The sequence below is a fragment of the Dendrobates tinctorius genome, unplaced genomic scaffold, assembly GCF_039654945.1.
Source record: "Dendrobates tinctorius isolate UK_male_01 unplaced genomic scaffold, ASM3965494v1 ptg000321l, whole genome shotgun sequence".
NCBI classification, from domain to species: domain Eukaryota; kingdom Metazoa; phylum Chordata; class Amphibia; order Anura; family Dendrobatidae; genus Dendrobates; species Dendrobates tinctorius.
In genome coordinates, this window is record NW_027361988.1 from 299,201 (window position 1) to 318,193 (window position 18,993).

The 18,993-nt window shown below is 48.4% G+C and overlaps 1 protein-coding gene and 1 long non-coding RNA gene across 4 annotated transcripts in view; one reads left to right on the forward strand and one right to left on the reverse strand.

Annotated features, from left to right (window-relative positions):
- LOC141073990 (uncharacterized) overlaps nucleotides 1-18,993 on the forward strand; it is a 344,900-nt gene that overhangs the window by 33,363 nt on the left and 292,544 nt on the right. The window lies entirely within an intron of this gene.
- LOC141073977 (uncharacterized) overlaps nucleotides 1-18,993 on the reverse strand; it is a 31,605-nt gene that overhangs the window by 4,771 nt on the left and 7,841 nt on the right. The window contains exons 1-5 of one of the 3 annotated variants that reach the window (XM_073561504.1): nucleotides 1,204-1,283; nucleotides 952-1,101; nucleotides 648-827; nucleotides 451-574; nucleotides 270-367 (exon numbers count right to left, since the gene is read on the reverse strand). The exons of 1 other annotated variant lie outside the window; for it this stretch is intronic. In XM_073561504.1, the coding sequence (XP_073417605.1) occupies nucleotides 270-367; nucleotides 451-574; nucleotides 648-827; nucleotides 952-1,029 (480 nt within the window). In that variant the 5' untranslated portion in view covers nucleotides 1,030-1,101; nucleotides 1,204-1,283. Of the gene's footprint in view, nucleotides 1-269; nucleotides 368-450; nucleotides 575-647; nucleotides 828-951; nucleotides 1,102-1,203; nucleotides 1,284-18,993 lie in introns of those variants that run through there. One more of the 3 variants, XM_073561505.1, reaches the window with a different exon arrangement.

Here is an 18,993-nt window from a genome sequence, read left to right on the forward strand (position 1 = left end):
CTGCCAACACAAGGTCTGTGATGTATTAAGAGAAGTATAGAGTCTACATCACGTCAAATAATTATTCTCCTCTACTCCTTCTTGGTCAGATCTCTTCTGGAACACTGTGTCCAGTTCTGGGCACAACATTTAAAAAAAAACATTGACAAGCGAGAGCAAGATTAGAGAAGAGCTAACAGGATGGTGACATAAAACAAGACTGAGCACAAGACCGTCACAGCACTCTACACATCATAGGGGAGATCTCCTGACACCTTCTCTCCATCTACCTGATGATCCTGAGGAACACTGGGATCTTCTTGGTTACAGTCCTGTGGAAGAAGAGGACGGCGACATCTCTCTGGTGTTGTCCTCTTACTGGATAGATCTGGAGGAAACACATACAGGGACTGAATTCATTCTCTACATACAGATAATTATAGGCCGTGTGTATTTAGTCCTGTCTATTACCTGGAGATGTGAGGGGCTGGGGAACCTCCATTATGACGTCCTTGTACAGATCTCTGTGTCCTTCTAAATACTCCCACTCCTCCATGGAGAAATAGACAGCGACATCCTGACACCTTATAGGAACCTGACACATACAATGATACCGTCATCCCCCGATCCCTTCATAATGTTACTGTATAATGTCCCAGCAGTGTCACCTCTCCAGTCAGCAGCTCAATCATCTTGTAGATGAGGTCTAGGATCTTCTGGTCATTGATGTCCTCATGGATCAGGGGGTGAGGTGGAGGCCCCGTGATTGGGCTCAGGGGTCTTACCCATCCCTCAGACACAGGGTCCTGACAACGATCACTAGAGGTCTTCTTCACCACTGTGTAATCCTGGTTATGGAGAGACACATTAATAAATCTCACTCCAGACATTTCCAGAGTCCTCTCCAGTTCTGTCCATCTGTTATTCCCACAGATAAGAATGATGTAATGTGACGTCATCAGAATCTCTCACCTCTCCAGTGAGACGGAAGAGGATCTCTAGGGTGAGGTGTAATATCCTCTCCGCCATCTTGTCTCTGTCCATATCCATCCTTGATGGGGAAATCAGGAAAATTCTCTTCTGTAGAAGATCTTCAGTGAGAGGATCCGATATTGTAGAGACCTGAATGAGAAGATGATCCGATGTAACATCATAAGAATCCTGTGTAATAATACAATTACTGGAGATAATAAGGGAAACATATGAGGAGATTTATTATCTTACAGGGTTTAGTTTTCTTCCCTGACATCTACTAATAAAACCTATATATTTAGGCCACAGACAACAAGCAGTTTCCTCCTCGGAGTCGGCAGCTGAACACGTTCCTCATAGACTCATCTTCCATAACGCTAATTCTCGTCTCATTACCGACACTGGAATCGGCATTAGTAATACTGCAGGAGAGATTCATTACACACGACATGAGAAATAACTCCTTCATGATGAGGACGACATCTTCATCTTCTACTGCGGCTCTAGAGACAGATTTGGCCAGAGTCGGTCACTGACTCCATCCCCACCGGCCGTCTATATGAAGGTTTCCCGTCTTCCCCGCACTGGAATCTTCTCTCACGTTAGATCTCAGCTCTGAGTCACACACAGAAGTTTGAGGCTTTTAGAAAAGATTTTTAGTTTCCACAAACACAACGGACAGAAATGATCTGATCCCAAAGTCTCCATGTACAGTGATTTATGGGGTTTATTTCTGGCCTTAGGCTTTCCTATATTACAAGATGGATGTGAAGACTTTTCTGCCCAATGATGATATAACTATTCTCGGAGTGACACCTTTATAACCAGATAATAGTATGTTTGCAGCTTGCAGAGCACAGCGGCTCCTTCTTCAGGCAGCTGCAACAATCCAGTCTCTCTCAGCACTGACAGCTTCTATGGCTGCTCTGGGGAGAAAACTATTTTTTGTGGTAAAATGTAATTATTTTTTCCTCATCGCCCAATGGTATAAAATTCTGGGACACAGATGAGTAATTGAGAGGTGGCGGGTGTAACATGGCGCCTCTTATTGGGGGCTCTGATAATGTGACATGGCCCCTAACACCATAAGAGCAGACTCTGCCCTGTCAGACGGCGCTCCTTCCCTCCTGAGGAGTGTCCGGCCCCTTATGGGGTATCGGCGCTCAGGGGAAATTGTGGAACAAGTGGTTTCTGTTTTCTCCTCTTCTCCCATGTGATAATTACAGACTTGGGGACGGAGCGACATTTTAGTGGGAACATTTCATTCCTCCGCTCAATGTTACACAATTCTGTGCCCCCTGAGGGTTAATAATCCTCCCTGCCCCCTAGATGAGCCCCCAGAGGTGGAGGGGGTAACATGGGGCCACTTGTGGGGTCTCTGCTGTTCTGGTGTCAGCGCTCTTCACACGTCACACGGCGTCCGCCGTCTATCCCAGCCACAATGGCGCCCCTTCCCTCCCGAACCTGTGGGGTATCGGCACTCAGGAGACACGGCGCACTGTGCGGCCTCAGCGCTCCTGTCACCTTTAGGACAATGATACATTGGGGGGAAAGTCACATTTCTGTGAGGAAAACAGGAAAATTGTCATTTCTTCCTTCCACATTGCTGAAATTCCTGTCACACTGTCCGAATTCAGAGATTGTCCTGTCAGAAAGGAGAAGACAGGGAGCGAAAGGGTTAATAGGACTCACAGGAGGAACCGGCCCAGAAAGCAGAAGGTCCAGGAGCCTCTGCCACATATATGACTGCTCTGTGCACAGGACCTGTGATGAGGTCACAGGAGGGGAGGAGTCAGGGGTCACATGATCAGGGGCCTCAGTGTGTGCAGGACTCTGCTGTGCTGGTTGTCATGGTGCTGGATGAGGGGAAGTTTATGTGTGGGGTCAGGAGGGGTTTACAGGGTGGATGTAGCAGAGCCGCGTGTGTGCGAGGTGTACGGAGCCGAGCGTGTGCGAGGTGTACGGAGCCGAGCCGCGCGTGTGCGAGGTGTGCGGAGCCGAGCCGCGCGTGTGCGAGGTGTGCGGAGCCGAGCCGCGCGTGTGCGAGGTGTGCGGAGCCGAGCCGCGCGTGTGCGAGGTGTGCGGAGCCGAGCCGCGCGTGTGCGAGGTGTGCGGAGCCGAGCCGCGCGTGTGCGAGGTGTGCGGAGCCGAGCCGCGCGTGTGCGAGGTGTGCGGAGCCGAGCCGCGCGTGTGCGAGGTGTGCGGAGCCGAGCCGCGCGTGTGCGAGGTGTGCGGAGCCGAGCCGCGCGTGTGCGAGGTGTGCGGAGCCGAGCCGCGCGTGTGCGAGGTGTGCGGAGCCGAGCCGCGCGTGTGCGAGGTGTGCGGAGCCGAGCCGCGCGTGTGCGAGGTGTGCGGAGCCGAGCCGCGCGTGTGCGAGGTGTGCGGAGCCGAGCCGCGCGTGTGCGAGGTGTGCGGAGCCGAGCCGCGCGTGTGCGAGGTGTGCGGAGCCGAGCCGCGCGTGTGCGAGGTGTGCGGAGCCGAGCCGCGCGTGTGCGAGGTGTGCGGAGCCGAGCCGCGCGTGTGCGAGGTGTGCGGAGCCGAGCCGCGCGTGTGCGAGGTGTGCGGAGCCGAGCCGCGCGTGTGCGAGGTGTGCGGAGCCGAGCCGCGCGTGTGCGAGGTGTGCGGAGCCGAGCCGCGCGTGTGCGAGGTGTACGGAGCCGAGCCGCGCGTGTGCGAGGTGTACGGAGCCGAGCCGCGCGTGTGCGAGGTGTACGGAGCCGAGCCGCGCGTGTGCGAGGTGTACGGAGCCGAGCCGCGCGTGTGCGAGGTGTACGGAGCCGAGCCGCGCGTGTGCGAGGTGTACGGAGCCGAGCCGCGCGTGTGCGAGGTGTACGGAGCCGAGCCGCGCGTGTGCGAGGTGTACGGAGCCGAGCCGCGCGTGTGCGAGGTGTACGGAGCCGAGCCGCGCGTGTGCGAGGTGTACGGAGCCGAGCCGCGCGTGTGCGAGGTGTACGGAGCCGAGCCGCGCGTGTGCGAGGTGTACGGAGCCGAGCCGCGCGTGTACGAGGTGTACGGAGCCGAGCCGCGCGTGTACGAGGTGTACGGAGCCGAGCCGCGCGTGTACGAGGTGTACGGAGCCGAGCCGCGCGTGTACGAGGTGTACGGAGCCGAGCCGCGCGTGTACGAGGTGTACGGAGCCGAGCCGCGCGTGTACGAGGTGTACGGAGCCGAGCCGCGCGTGTACGAGGTGTACGGAGCCGAGCCGCGCGTGTACGAGGTGTACGGAGCCGAGCCGCGCGTGTACGAGGTGTACGGAGCCGAGCCGCGCGTGTACGAGGTGTACGGAGCCGAGCCGCGCGTGTACGAGGTGTACGGAGCCGAGCCGCGCGTGTACGAGGTGTACGGAGCCGAGCCGCGCGTGTACGAGGTGTACGGAGCCGAGCCGCGCGTGTACGAGGTGTACGGAGCCGAGCCGCGCGTGTACGAGGTGTACGGAGCCGAGCCGCGCGTGTACGAGGTGTACGGAGCCGAGCCGCGCGTGTACGAGGTGTACGGAGCCGAGCCGCGCGTGTACGAGGTGTACGGAGCCGAGCCGCGCGTGTACGAGGTGTACGGAGCCGAGCCGCGCGTGTACGAGGTGTACGGAGCCGAGCCGCGCGTGTACGAGGTGTACGGAGCCGAGCCGCGTGTGTACGAGGTGTACGGAGCCGAGCCGCGTGTGTACGAGGTGTACGGAGCGGAGCCGTGTGTGTACGAGGTGTACGGAGCGGAGCCCTGTGTGTACGAGGTGTAATGTTTTAGACTCAAATTTTTAAATTTCACAGAGTGAAAATGGAAAACAAGGAGATTTCTGGGCACAGTAAACTATTTGATACCATCACAAAATCATTCATATGGCCAGGTACAGCAGCAGTAGAAATAACAAGTAGAGGAGGGAGAGAGAGAAGCACCACTGCATGATAGCGCACACTGACCCAGAGATAGATTATAATATAATGAAATAATCTATATTGATACACGGAATTATGTAAAATTAAAACATAAGTAAAATCACAAGACTATGGCTTCCATGATGTCTACAATACAGAAAACATGTTAGCATAAAGACATACACAATATATAAATAGGTCCAATTTAAGGTGATATAATACACTCTCCCTGCTACTATGGCTCAGGAGGACTTACAAGACCCTAAGCATAGTGTGGTCAACCAATATAGAATCATGACCAAAACTGCCATAAAGACCATTAAACTCAATAGGGCCCCCTGATACAATCTAGCCAGGACTACAATGAGTCCAGGTCACCAAGAGGCAAGAGTCCGACCTTGAATATGCAAGTAGCCCAGTAAAAGAGCCAAGGAGGGGGAGCTAAAAAGTAATAATATTACCAGAAGAGATCATATGCCACAAATAGAATGCAGATCCATGGATGCCAAGCCCTAGACCATGACCCCACGCGTATCGCCGTAACCTGTACGGTTTCGTCAGGGGAAGTATGGAGATGATGATCCATAGGGCTTAAATACCTTGCAGGTGTCCATAAAGATGTTCCGGTGTGCTGGGGACATCCTCTCATTAGAATGAACCGGGAGTGAAAAAAACCGGCGTCCCGGTCATGAGCGCAGGGCCCAAACATTTAGGCCGCATTACAACCGTGCATGCGCCATGCCGGCCTATAGGAGGCTCACGCTGACATTCATACAGCGCTTGCGTCTAGTGGAACGCAGGCCTAGATGCCTGAGCCGCATTAGAATCGCGCATGCGCTAAGCCAACCAGTAGTGAGCTCATATTGATGTATGAAAGTGCGCGCAGCTCCCGGGAGACAAAGACACAAATGGACTGGACATACATAGACACACAGACAAGGAGGACAACAGCACATAAATACAAAAACATATATATATATATGTACCATTATAATAATGATGACCATTTAATAATGAATGATCCAGGACAGAAAACTCTCTAATACATCCAGGATCTAATTGATGGAAAAATGAAATGATGTCTATAACAATAATTTATGGCCAACATACGCACTAGAGTATTTCAAGGTGCAATCCTGTGAAAAAGTGCATCAAGAGGCCTATATATAGATCCGAAATCAATGATTTATGGCAAAGATACGCATTAGAATGTCTCAAGGTAAAATCCTATGAAAAAGTGCATCAAAAAGGCCTATATATATCCAATATCAACAATCCAATAACAAGGAATAGCACAGCACTCCCTGGGAAAGGGCTGCCATGCAAGGAACAGCCAGGCCATCAATGGAAACCATAAGGGGGGGGATAATAACTGAGCAATACAGTCATAGCTACAGATTTATTATTGAAAGAGTATATACATATACCCCATATTTGAGGGACAGTGTGGCCAAAAGTGAGCCGGGAATACCCCATCAAATCCGAATAGAGGAAAGACACACATATCGCCCACAAAAAACATATATAAACTGTTGCATACTGAAAAGTGTGTACTATCGTGATATATCCCTCCTAATAGACCCAAGATAAGGTTAGGAAAACTAGAAGAGGGATTCCCCCTATCTGCACACCTAACAGTTCCAAGAATAACCAGAAGCAGAGTCCTCGTGAGCCAGTAGGAACTATCCACCACTCTCATCCTCAATTGTGTAAGCTAGATAGTAGGACAATATGTTATTCCATGTGAATGGAGGTAACTCTTGAATAGAATAAGTCCCAATAGGAAGTAACCCAAACCCAAGGTTCTAATCATTGGCATAAAGTGGTCCCCCTGTCTAACACCGGCAGGAAAATCTCGGGTAAACCGGAGTCCATCTTGGTAGAAGGATAAAAAAGAGCCAGAACAAAATACTCATAGACCAAAAGATCCTAACATCGGCCTTACAGTTCTCTATTATATAAGGTAAATACTGGGATAATGTATCCTTCACTAAGAGGCAAGGAACTCTCAATAGAGGAAGTCCACATGAAAAATGTCCCAAATCCAAGCGTTGTAATGGTTGAGATAAAGAGGACCTCTGCGTCAGTGTGCGCTATCATGCAGTGGTGCTTTTTTCTCTCCCTCCTAGAGTCAAAATGGAGCCACAGGTTACACAGAAATTTCTCCATAAACCTGAGGCCAGGAATGATTGCACACGGCCGGGTTCCAATGGGGAGAGTCACTGTTTTGCTTTTGGAGCACTAATTTGGCAGTTCTCTCTTGTGGGGCCAAATGTAAAGCCCCCGATGTTTGTGGACAACATACGACCCCCTAAAGTGACCCCATTTCAGACACTGTACCCCTCAGGGAAGTCATCTAAGTGAGTAATGGGCATTTTTATCTTACAGGTGTCACTGATTTCTTTACCACTTGGCTGTGAAGATAATATTACATTTGTTCCGAGGTGCAGCGCAGGGTTCAGCTCAGGGACATCTGAGTGGGCTCCTAACCAGGTGTTATGGTGGTGCCTCACATGGCCTCTCAGCGCCTCCCTACTCACTATGGTGACTGCAGCTTCTCAGCATGTTGCCTCCATTTAGCCTTGGGGGATTGGCCAGTCTCTACAGGAATTTAACCCTGCTGTGTCCTTCACAGATTAGGTTCCCCAGCCTATCCCGTGCCGGCAGGTTCTATATTAGGCAGCTCCACCAGCTGCTCTCTGCTGGATGTTGGTTCTTAGGCAGTTCACTTTGCCTGTTGTACCTCACACATGTCTCTGACCCACCAATCAGCTGAGGTTGTCTTGGGGACTACCCTGGAGTAGTTCCTGGTGTCTACCAGCTGTCCAGCCTATCCTCTCCACCAGTAGCCCTAGTGAAGTCCTGGTGGACACCTAGTTACACCTCTCTAGAGTAAGCCTGGCCGATGGTGCAGTGGGTCCACATCCACCAGTGTTACACCAAGTAACTGTGCACACCTCACAACTTTTGAAGCACAGATAGAGGCACAGATCATGCGGCGCACATAGCAGCAAATTTTGGCCTCACCCTAATCCACGGCCACTTACCTCTGCTTTCTCCCCCGGCAGGAGGAGTTGTCAGAGGGACGCTGGTAGTGAGGGAAATTCAGCAGACGCCTGAGACTGCAGGGTGTAGACCCAAATCCGGGACTGTCCGCTGTATCCGGGACAGTTGGGACTAGAGATGAGCAGGTGGATTCATGGCTGTCTGGTCCAGCGTGCGTGGGACCTGGGGATTATTTTTTGTGCCTTCATTCACAGTCGGAGCCTCCAGAACGTTCTCCTCTTTATGTAGCGTCACTATACGACATCCGGCTTATTTGTGTCTGTAAGGCCGTGTTCACACACTGCAGAAATACGGTGTTTTTTGTTTTCTGCAGGATCCGCACCATCTACAATAACGATCTTCTCCCCCTTATTTGATGCGTTCTTGGTGCAGAGGTGAAGTCGCGTTTTTATTGAGCTTTTTAGAGGACAGAAAAGCTTTGATTCTGCACTTAATAAAGTTTCTGCAGTTTTTTACCTGCGATTTTATTAGAGAGAAAAAATCCCCAAATCGGCACAGATCAGCCGCGTGCCTTGGGCGCCCAGCGGGCGCCTTTTATGGTAAAGTAGTTTTTATTAAGGATTTATTTACATAAATGGGGTAAAGAAAAAGGGGAGAGACAGATTATAAATACCCAGTAAGGGTGGTTTCACATTTGCGTTTAAGGCCGCAGCGTCGGCCTGCGCACGGCCTCCGCTAGTAGCTCCGCCTACAGGAGCATGACGCTGCATGCGTCCCCTATCTTTAGCACTGAGGACGCACGTCGTGCGCAGGTATGCGTTTGGCGCCGCACGCGTCCTTTTGACGCTGCGCCGAGCGCACGAAATTGCAACAGGTTGCGGGGGGGGGGATTTGAACTTTTATATTTTTTAAATATTTTTAAAAACTTTTTTTCCCTTTTGGCCTGCTTCAATAGTTTCCATGGCAGACTAGAAGCTGCCATAACTCGGTCGGCTCTGCTACATACAGGCGATGATCAGATCTCCTGTATGTAGCAGAATACCTCACTTGTACTGACGTGTGCTGGGAAAGATGCGGGCTCACCGCCGGAGCCGACATCAAAGGGAGAGAAGCTACCTGCACTGTACTAGTACAGTCGTGAAGGGGTTAAGGAAAATGGGGAAAAGGGAAAAATGAAAGGGATAGAAAGAAAATGGAAAAGATTGGTCTGCACCGGATAGGCCGGGAAAGGGGTTACGGGACACATGTAATACCTTATGTATAAAACATTTAAGAGGCGGGAGGGGAAGAGAAGGAATGGGAAAGGCGAGGAAAGAAAAGGGGAGAAAGGAAGAACAGCTGTAACCAGGCGGAGAGACGAGAATCTAGAGGAATACTGACTGTTAGGCTGTGTTCACACACAGCGGTTTTTTCGCGGTTTTTCCCGTGGATTTGCCAAAAAATCTGTGGGAAAAACACGAAGAAGAAGCTTCCCATTCATTTCTATGCATTTTGCACTTTTTGTGCACATTGATGCGTTTTTTACTGCAAAAAAAACATTGCGGTAAAAAACGCAGCATGCTCATAAATTTCGCGTTTTTTTACGCATTTCCTGCTTTTTCCATGAAACGCGCGGAAAACACGCAGAAAAAAATGCACGGTTTCTGGGAAGGTAGTCCTGTTTTTCAGCAGAAAATTTCTGCTACGTGTGCACTTAGCCTTAGGCTAACTGCACACGGTGATTTTCCTCCTGCGGATTTTTCCGTACAGATTTGAAGAAATCCGTAGGTCAAATGACCGGCATTTTTCCTGCGGATTTCTTCCTTTTTTATTGCGGTTTTTGTGTGGTTTTCCCCTGCAGATTTCCCCCTATGGATTTGGAGAATGGAGCAGGTGGAAAACCGCACAAAAGAAGTGACATGCTGCATTTTTTGTACCGCACAAAAACCGTGTGGAAAAAAACGCAGCGTCTGCACAGCGGGTTTTTTTTCCATTGATTTACATGCTACTGTAAATCACTTTGCGGATCTTCAGCGTTTCTGCGCGGTAAAATCCGCTGCGGATCCACAGGAAAAATGCATCGTGTGCACATGGCCTTAGGCTGTGTGCACACGATGCAGATTTGCAGTGGATCCGCAGCGGATTTTACCGCGCAGAAACGCTGCAGATCCGCAAAGTGATTTACAGTACCTTTAAAATGAATGAAAAAAAAAAACGCTGTGCAGACGCTGCAGATTTTTCCGCGCGGTTTTCCCGCGGTACAAAATCCGCAGCATGTCACTTCTTTTGTGCGGTTTTCCATCTCCCCTGTCACCAAATCCACAGGGGGAAAACCGCAATGGAAAACCGCACAAAAACCGCAAGAAAACCGCGTGAAAAATGGAAGAAATCCGCAGGAAAAATGCAGGTCATTTGACCTGCGGTTTTCTTCCATTCTGCACGGAAAAATCCGCAGGGCAAAAAAGTACGACTGCACTCAGCCTTAGGCCATGTGCACACGCTGCAGTTTTTGCTGCGGTTCTGCTGCGGTTTTGGCCCTGCAGAACTGCAGCAGTTTCGCAGACATGGTACTTTACCATGTTAGCCTATGGGTTTTCAAAACCGCAGTGCTCACGCTGCGGTTTTTTACCTGCGGAAAAGCTGCAGGTTTTTTTCCGCAGCATGTCAATTGTTTCTGCGGATTCTGCTGCGGTTTCACACCTTTAACATAGTAGAGGTGTGAAACCGCAGGCCAAACCGCAGCAAAAACGCAGGTCACTTTACCTGCGGCTTTACCTGCGGTTCCGCAGGAAAAAACCCGCAGGTGAATCCGCAGTGTGTGCACATAGCCTAACATCATGGAAGATACTGATTGTTGGAGTTTAAGGCCCTGTGCACACGGTGCAGATTCTGTGCAGTTCTGCAGCAGATTTGGCCCTGCAGAACTGCAGCAGAAAAGCAGCAGAACTGCACGTGATGTACAGTACCATTTAAGGCTATGTAAAACAAAAAAGGCTGTGCACATGCTGCAGATTTTTCTGCGCAGATTTGGTGCAGAATAAGGCTGAGTGCAGACGGAGTTTTGAGCCCTGTGGATTTTTCCGTGCAGAATGGAAGAAAACCGCAGGTCAAATGACCTGCATTTTTCCTGCGGATTTCTTCCATTTTTCACGCGGTTTTCTTGCGGTTTTTGTCCGGTTTTCCATTGCGGTTTTCCCCCTGCGGATTTGGTGACAGGGGAGATAGAAAACCGCACAAAAGAAGTAACATGCTGCGGATTTTGTACCGCAGGAAAACCGCGTGGAAAAATCCGCAGCAGTTTTTTTTTTTTCCATTCATTTTAAAGCTACTGTACATCACAATGCAGATATGCAACGTTTCTGCGCGGTAAAATCCGCTGCGGATCCGCTGGAAATCTGCCTCGTGTGCACACATTGCAGATTCTGTTGTTAAATCCGCAGGTAAAATGACCGGCATTTTACCTGCAGATTTAGTGCAGTTTTTGTTTGGATTTCCCCTGCAGTTTTCCACCTGCAGATTTCTATAATGGAGCAGATGTAAGGCTAAGTGCACACGTACTTTTTTGCCCTGCGGATTTTTCCGCGCAGAATTGAAGAAATCCGCAGGTCAAATTACCTGCATTTTTCCTGCGGATTTCTTCTCTTTTTTTTGCGGTTTTCTTGCGGCTTTTTTGCGGTTTTCCACTGCGGATTTGGAGAATGGAGCAGGTGGAAAACTGCACAAAAGAAGTGACATGCTGCATATTTTGAACCACAAGAAAACCGCGCGGAAAAATCCGCAGTGTCTGCACAGCGTTTTTTTTTCTATTGATTAACATGCTACTGTACATCACACTGCGGATCTGCAGTGTTTCTGCGCGGAAAAATCCGCTGCGGATCCGCAGGAAATCTGCATCGTGTGCACATGGCCTAAGTGCACACGGTGTGGCTCCACCCACGGATTTTTCCGCGTGGATTTTAAGAAATCCGCAGGTCAAATGACCTGCATTTATCCTGTGGTTTTTGTGCGGTTTTCCACTGCGGTTTTCCCCCTGTGGATTTGGAGAATTTGGCAGGTGGAAAACCGCACAAAAGAAGTCACATGCACTTCTTTTAAAACTGCAGCAAATCTGCTCTGATTTTTCCGCACCGTCTGCACAGGGTTTTTTTTTTTTAATTTATTTACATTGTACTGTAAATCACAGTGCGGATCTGCAGCGTTTCTGCGCGGAAAAATCCGCTGCGGATCCGCAGGAAATCTGCACCGTGTGCACATGGCCTAAAACTGCAGCAGAACTGCACAAAAGAAGTGACATGCTGCAGAAATCCGCACCAAATCTGCACAGAAAAATCTGCATGTGCACAGCAGTTTTTGTTTTACATAGCCTTAAATGGTACTGTACATCACTTGCAGTTCTGCTGGGCCAAATCTGCTGCTGAACTGCAGAAGAATCCGCACCGTGTGCACATAGCCTAAAGAAGCAGCATGTCGCTTCTTTTGTGCGGTTTTTCCTGCAGTTTTCCACCTGCTCCAATATAGAAATCTGCAGGTGGAAAACCGCAGGGGAAATCCACACAAAAACTGCACTAAATCTGCACTAAAACTGCAGGTAAAACACAGGTCATTTTACCTGCAGATTTAACAAAATCTGCGCGAAAAATTCCACAGCAGAATCTGCACCGTGTGCACATAGCCTAATAGCGCCGCAGTTCTCATGAAATCTCATCCACTTTGCTTGGACAATTAAATGCAGCAGAAAATCCGCAGCATTTACTCTACATGTGAACACGGTCTAAACTTCATAGCAAAGTGGGCGTGATTCCATGAAATCTGCGCTCTCTGTGGTCTGAAGACCCTGCGGACCTCTGGGGCTTTGATGCGTTTTCCCTTTATAGGCTTCTTCTGAAAAAAACGTATTAAGAGAAAAAATGTATGAAGAGAAAACCGCCGTCACATTTATAAGCGCAGAATCAAAGCTTCTCTGTACTATTAAACGAGTGTTAAATGCGGCTTCATATCTGCCAAAAACATCAAATATGGAGAAAAATGCAAAAAAGAAGAAACGCAGCAAACGCACAATAATCAGGGAAGATTGTCACTACGTCATCTGGGTCAGACATTTACAGAAGAAAGAACGCAGCATTTACGCTACGTGTGAACACGTCCTCCACATCACAGCTTTATCACAAAACCAGGGGAAGAGTCCTGAGGAGATCATTTGCATATTCCCAGTGCCTTCTGGGATAAGTGAAGAGTCTCCGTGAGCTCAACGATCACTGGGTTTTGGCCGTTGCAGCTGAAAAGAGGAAATCAGAATTTTGGCTCATCTTTCATCCTTTTTAAGAAATCTCAATATGGAAGAGGCCAGGAGCCATTTGGTGAGCTGCATTTCTTGCTACATGTTCACAGATTTACCAGTGGAAAAGCCAAACTTCACATGCCACAAATGCAAGCTTGTGTCCCTGTTGGAGGAAAAGTTGCAAAATCTCGAAGAGAGGTTAGCTACGTTGAAGATCATTAAGGAAGGTGAAGAGTTCTTGGACAGAGCAGAATTATCTCTTCATGTTACAGAAAGAGAAGAAATTCGAAGTGCACCTGAAGAAACAGAGGAATGGAGACATGTGACCCGGAGAAGCAGGAGGATCAGGAGGCAGTCAGCACCCATACTGCTCAGGAACCAGTACCAGGCTCTCACGCAGGAAAACGATGAAGAAATACATCAGGATAAGACTTTGCCCACAAACAGCAACCTTGTACGCCTTCAGAGTCCTCCTGGATGGAGAAAGAAAAATGTTGTGAAGAAGAAACGGAGAGTGGTGGTCATGGGGGATTCCCTGTTGAGAGGAACAGAGGCCGCTATCTGCAGACCGGATATAACATAAGAGAAATGTGCTGTCTTCCAGGTGCAAAAATTAAAGATGTCTCTGACAGGATATCAGGACTCTTCAGACCTACAGATGACTACCCATTCCTGCTACTACATGTGGGGACAAATGACACCGCAAGAAACGACCTGGAAACCATCTGCAGAGACTTTGAAGACTTAGGCAAGAAAGTGAAAGATCTGGGAGCGCAGGTTGTTATGATTGAGTGACCGTAGGAGGCAGACACAAAAATAGAAGCTACGTCCAGAAAACCAGAGGAGCTGGCAACTATCCGATTGCAGACCCCTGAACCTAACAACACAACTAGCAGTAGCCGTGGGGGGTACCTACGGTGCCCTAGACCCCTCGAACACAGCCGGAAGACTATATAGCCTAAAGATAGAAAGGGAAATCTAAACTGCCCCAGAGCAGACCCCAAAGTAAAAGGCAGCCCCCCTACATATAATGACGGTGAAGCAAGATGAAAAAACACTGACACAGATAGAAAGAGAGGCTGAGCAAACGTTGGGGCCCTATCTAATCTAAACAGGAAAGGAAAGGAAAGCTGCTGTCTGCAATCGGCAAAAAACCCTATCAAAAACATAGGCCAGCAAGCTGAAATGGAAAAAGACCCTGAAGCAACTAAGCTTCAAAACTAAAACAGCACTCTGGTATTTTCAGGAGACAGCGCTAAGGAGTTCAGCTCACCCCAGCAGGGGATGGCTGAAATCCAGAAAAAACAAAGCAAAGCAAAAAGCAAGGAAGAAAACTTAGCTTTAGCAGAGCAGGAATTCAGACTGGACTCCAAGGATACCACAGAGAAATCACCCACAGGGAGAATGGGCGTATGCAGCCTTAAATCCAGTCTGTGACTCCACTCAGCCAGTCATCATCATTAATCTCAGGTGTCTGATAATCAGACTCACTACCTCTCCTTACCAGAAGAGGGAGTTCCTCGGGCCTCAGTGATGAAGAGGAAAATGAACTCACAACAGTACATCCCCCTTGAGGAGGGGTCACCGAACCCTCAACCACGCCACCAGGGCGATCAGGGTGTGCCTGATGTAAGGCACGCACCAGTCTTTTAGCATGAACATCAGAGGCAGAGACCCAGGAATTATCCTCCTGACCATAACCCTTCCACTTAACCAAATACTGGAGTCTCCGTCTAGCCAGACGAAAATCCAGTACTTTCTCTACCTCATATTCAATGTTACCTTCAACCAATACAGGGTCTGGAGGTGCCACTCCCGGAACAACAGGTTCAACAAATCTCTTCAACAAGGACTTATGAAACACATTATGGATTTTAAATGTGACAGGAAGAGCCAAATGAAAAGAGACCGGATTAATAATCTCCAAAATCTTGTAAGGTCCAATAAATCTAGGCTTAAACTTAGGAGAAGCCACCTTCATAGCAATATTTTTTGATGATAACCACACCAAATCACCAACCTTAAACTGGGGACCAATGGTCCTATGTCGGTTGGAAAACCGCTGGGCCTTTTCCTGGGGGAGAGATAACTTATCCACCACTTGGTCCCAGATCTGGTGCATTCTCTCCACCACAGTGTCAACCCCTGGGCAGGCAGACGGCTCCACCTACCCTGAAGAAAATCGAGGATGAAACCCAAAGTTACAAAAAAAAGTGACATCAAAGTGGCAGAACTAGCTCTGTTATTTAAAGCAAATTCGGCCAAGGGTAAAAATGAAACCCAATCATCCTGATCAGCGGAAATAAAACATCTCAAATATGACTCCAAGGTCTGGTTTGTTCTCTCTGTCTGCCCATTGGTCTGAGGGTGAAAGGCAGAGGAGAAGGACAACTGAATTCCCAGCTTGGAACAGAAAGAAAATCTAGACACAAACTGAACTCCTCTGTCAGACACAATGTTCTCAGGAATCCCGTGCAAGCGAACCACCTGTTGCAAAAACAGGGGCACCAACTCAGAGGAAGACGGCAACTTAGGGAGTGGTACAAGATGAACCATCTTAGAGAACCTATCACAAATCACCCAAATAACAGTCATCCTTTGAGAGACAGACATATCGGAGATGAAATCCATTGAAATATGGGTCCATGGCCTCTTGGGGACAGGCAAAGGCATCAACAACCCACTAGAGCGGGAGCATGATTTAGACCGGGAGCAAGTCCCACAGGACTGCACAAAATTCCTGACATCACGAGACAAGGAGGGCCACCAATAAGACCGACTCACAAGATCTCTAGTACCAAAAATACCTGGATGACCAGCCAAAGCAGAGCAAGGAACTTCAGACATCACTCTCTTCCTCCACTGGTCAGGAACATACAACTTTCCACTGGGACAACTCTCAGGCTTGTCTCTCTGGAATTCTTCCAGAGCACGTCTCAAATCGGGCGAGATGGCAGAAAGAACTACCCCTTCGCCTAAGATGGTAGCAGGCTTGGTCACCACAGGAGAATCAGCAAAGAAACTCCTAGAGAGTGCGTCTGCCTTGACATTCTTAGTTCCAGGAAGAAAAAAAACCACAAAATCAAAACGTGTAAAAAACAAGGCCCACCTAGCCTGTCTAGGGTTCAAGCGCTTAGCAGACTCTAGGTAAATCAAATTCTTGTGGTCGGTGAGGACCATGACTTGATGCTTGGCTCCCTCCAACCAATGTCTCCACTCCTCAAATGCCCATTTCATGGCCAACAGTTCCCGATTCCCCACGTCATAGTTATGTTCAGATGGAGAGAACTTTCGGGAAAAGAAAGAGCAGGGATTCATTTTAGATGTTACAGGATCCTTTTGGGACAAAACAGCTCCTGCACCAATCTCAGAAGCATCCACCTCTACCTGGAACGGAAGTGAGACATCAGGTTGCCGCAAAACCGGGGCGGAGGTGAATCTTCGCTTCAACTCCTGAAAGGAAGAAACAGCCTCCGGAGACCAATTTAACACATCAGCACCCTTCTTAGTCAAATCAGTCAATGGCTTGGCAATACTAGAAAATTTTGCTATAAATTTCCGATAAAAATTAGCAAAACCCAAAAACTTCTGGAGGGCCTTCAAAGAAGTGGGCTGAACCCAATCATAAATGGCCTGTACCTTGGCTGGATCCATTTCAATAGTTGACGGAGACAAATCCCAAAAATGAAATCCTCTGTACCCCAAAAAGGCATTTAGATCCCTTGACATACATGGAATTCTCCCTCAAGATCCGGAACACAGTCCGAACATGTTCCACATGAGAATCCCAATCCTTGGAGAAGATCAAAATATCATCCAGATAGATAATCAAAAATGTATCCACAAAATCTCGGAAAATATCGTTCATGAAGCACTGGAAGACAGAAGGGGCATTAGTGAGCCCAAAAGGCATCACCAGGTACTCAAAATGTCCCTCCGGAGTATTATACGCCGTCTTCCATTCATCCCCATGCTTAATGCGAATAAGATTATACGCCCCCCTGAGGTCAAGCTTGGTAAACCAGCAAGCACCTTTAACTCTGGAGAATAGATCCGAAATCAGGGGTAACGGATACTGATATTTAACAGTAATCTTGTTGAGGGCACGATAATCAATACAAGGTTTTAATGATCCATCCTTTTTGGCTACAAAAAAAAGCCCAGCACCTAAGGGTGAAGAGGATGGTCTAATATGACCCTTCTCCAACGCCTCCTTAATATAGGATCGCATAACCTCGTGCTCGGGTACAGATAAATTGAAAAGCCGACCCTTGGGGAATTTACACCCCGGGTTCAGCTCAATAGCACAGTCATAACTCCTATGAGGAGGCAAAGACGCAGACTCATTCTCACTAAATACATCATAAAAGTCAGCCAAATAGTCAGGAACATCATATGACTGGGGAGAGGTGGAGAAAACAGGAGCATCACTAAGGGCACACCGACAACCCCAACTCACCACAGACAAAGATTTCCAATCCAGAACTGGATTATGGATTTGTAACCAGGGAAACCCCAGAACAATGGTATCATGCAGATTATGCAACACCAAAAATCTGCAATTTTCCTGATGGTCTGGGGCGACCCGCATTACCACCTGGGTCCAAAACTGAGGTTTATCTTTTGCCAAAGGTGTAGCATCAATCCCCCTCAAAGGGATAAGCGTCCGCAGAGGTGTCATAGGAAATCCACAACGTTTAGCAAAATCCAAGTCCATTAGGTTTAGAGCGGCTCCCGAATCCACAAATGCCTTGGCGGAAAATGTGGACAGGGAGCAGATCAGAGTAATTGCCAGAAGAAACTTAGGTTGAACACCACCAACAGAAAACGTGTGTGCAAAGCGTTTCTCTCGTTTAGGACAGATAGAAATAATATGCGAGGTATCTCCACAGAAAAAGCACAACTTATTACGCCTTCTGAACTCCTGACGCTGCTCTCTGGAGAAAACTCTATCACATTGCATAGGTTCAGTCATTTATTCAACAGGTGGCAACACTTCTCGTGCAGTCTTGCGTTCGCGCAAACGCCGATCAACCTGAATGGCTAATGACATAGAATCGTCAAGACCAGAGGGAACAGGAAATCCCACCATAGTATCTTTTACGGCTTCTGACAAACCCTTCCGAAAGAGAGCAGCCAAGGCATTATCATTCCAAGTAGTATGTACCGCCCACTTTCGGAATTTTTGACAGTACAATTCTGCAGCATCTCGACCCTGATTCAATGCCAGCAGGGTCTTTTCAGCCTGATCAATGGCATTAGGTTCATCATACAACAAGCCCAAGGCTTGAAAGAATGCGTTCACATTAGTCAGAATAGGATCATCTGGTTTCAAAGAAAACGCCCAATCCTGGGGATCGCCACGCAGCAAAGAGATGACAATTTTAACCTGCTGCGCGGAGCTCCCTGACGAGTTAGGCTTCAAGGCAAAAAATAATTTACAATTATTTTTGAAATTCAAAAATTTAGACCGATCACCACAAAATACATCAGGTGTAGGAATCTTTGGTTCAGCAGCATGTGAATGAGCAAGGTAGGCGGAAATTCCCCACACTTCCGCAGCGAGCTGCTCCACACGATCAGACAATTGCTTTATCTCCATTGAGAGAAAAAAAAAATTCCCCCTACGGCCTCAGAGATATAGAGTAAAAAATATACACACTTTTTTTTTTTTTTTTTTTGCAATTCTTTCCTGCTATTGAGTACCCTAGGATCTGCGGTCAGGCGGGTGATTCTGTTATGATTGAGTGACCGTAGGAGGCAGACACAAAAATAGAAGCTACGTCCAGAAAACCAGAGGATCTGGCAACTATCCGATTGCAGACCCCTGAACCTATCAACACAACTAGCAGTAGCCGTGGGGGGTTCCTACGGTGCCCTAGACCTCTCGAACACAGCCGGAAGACTATA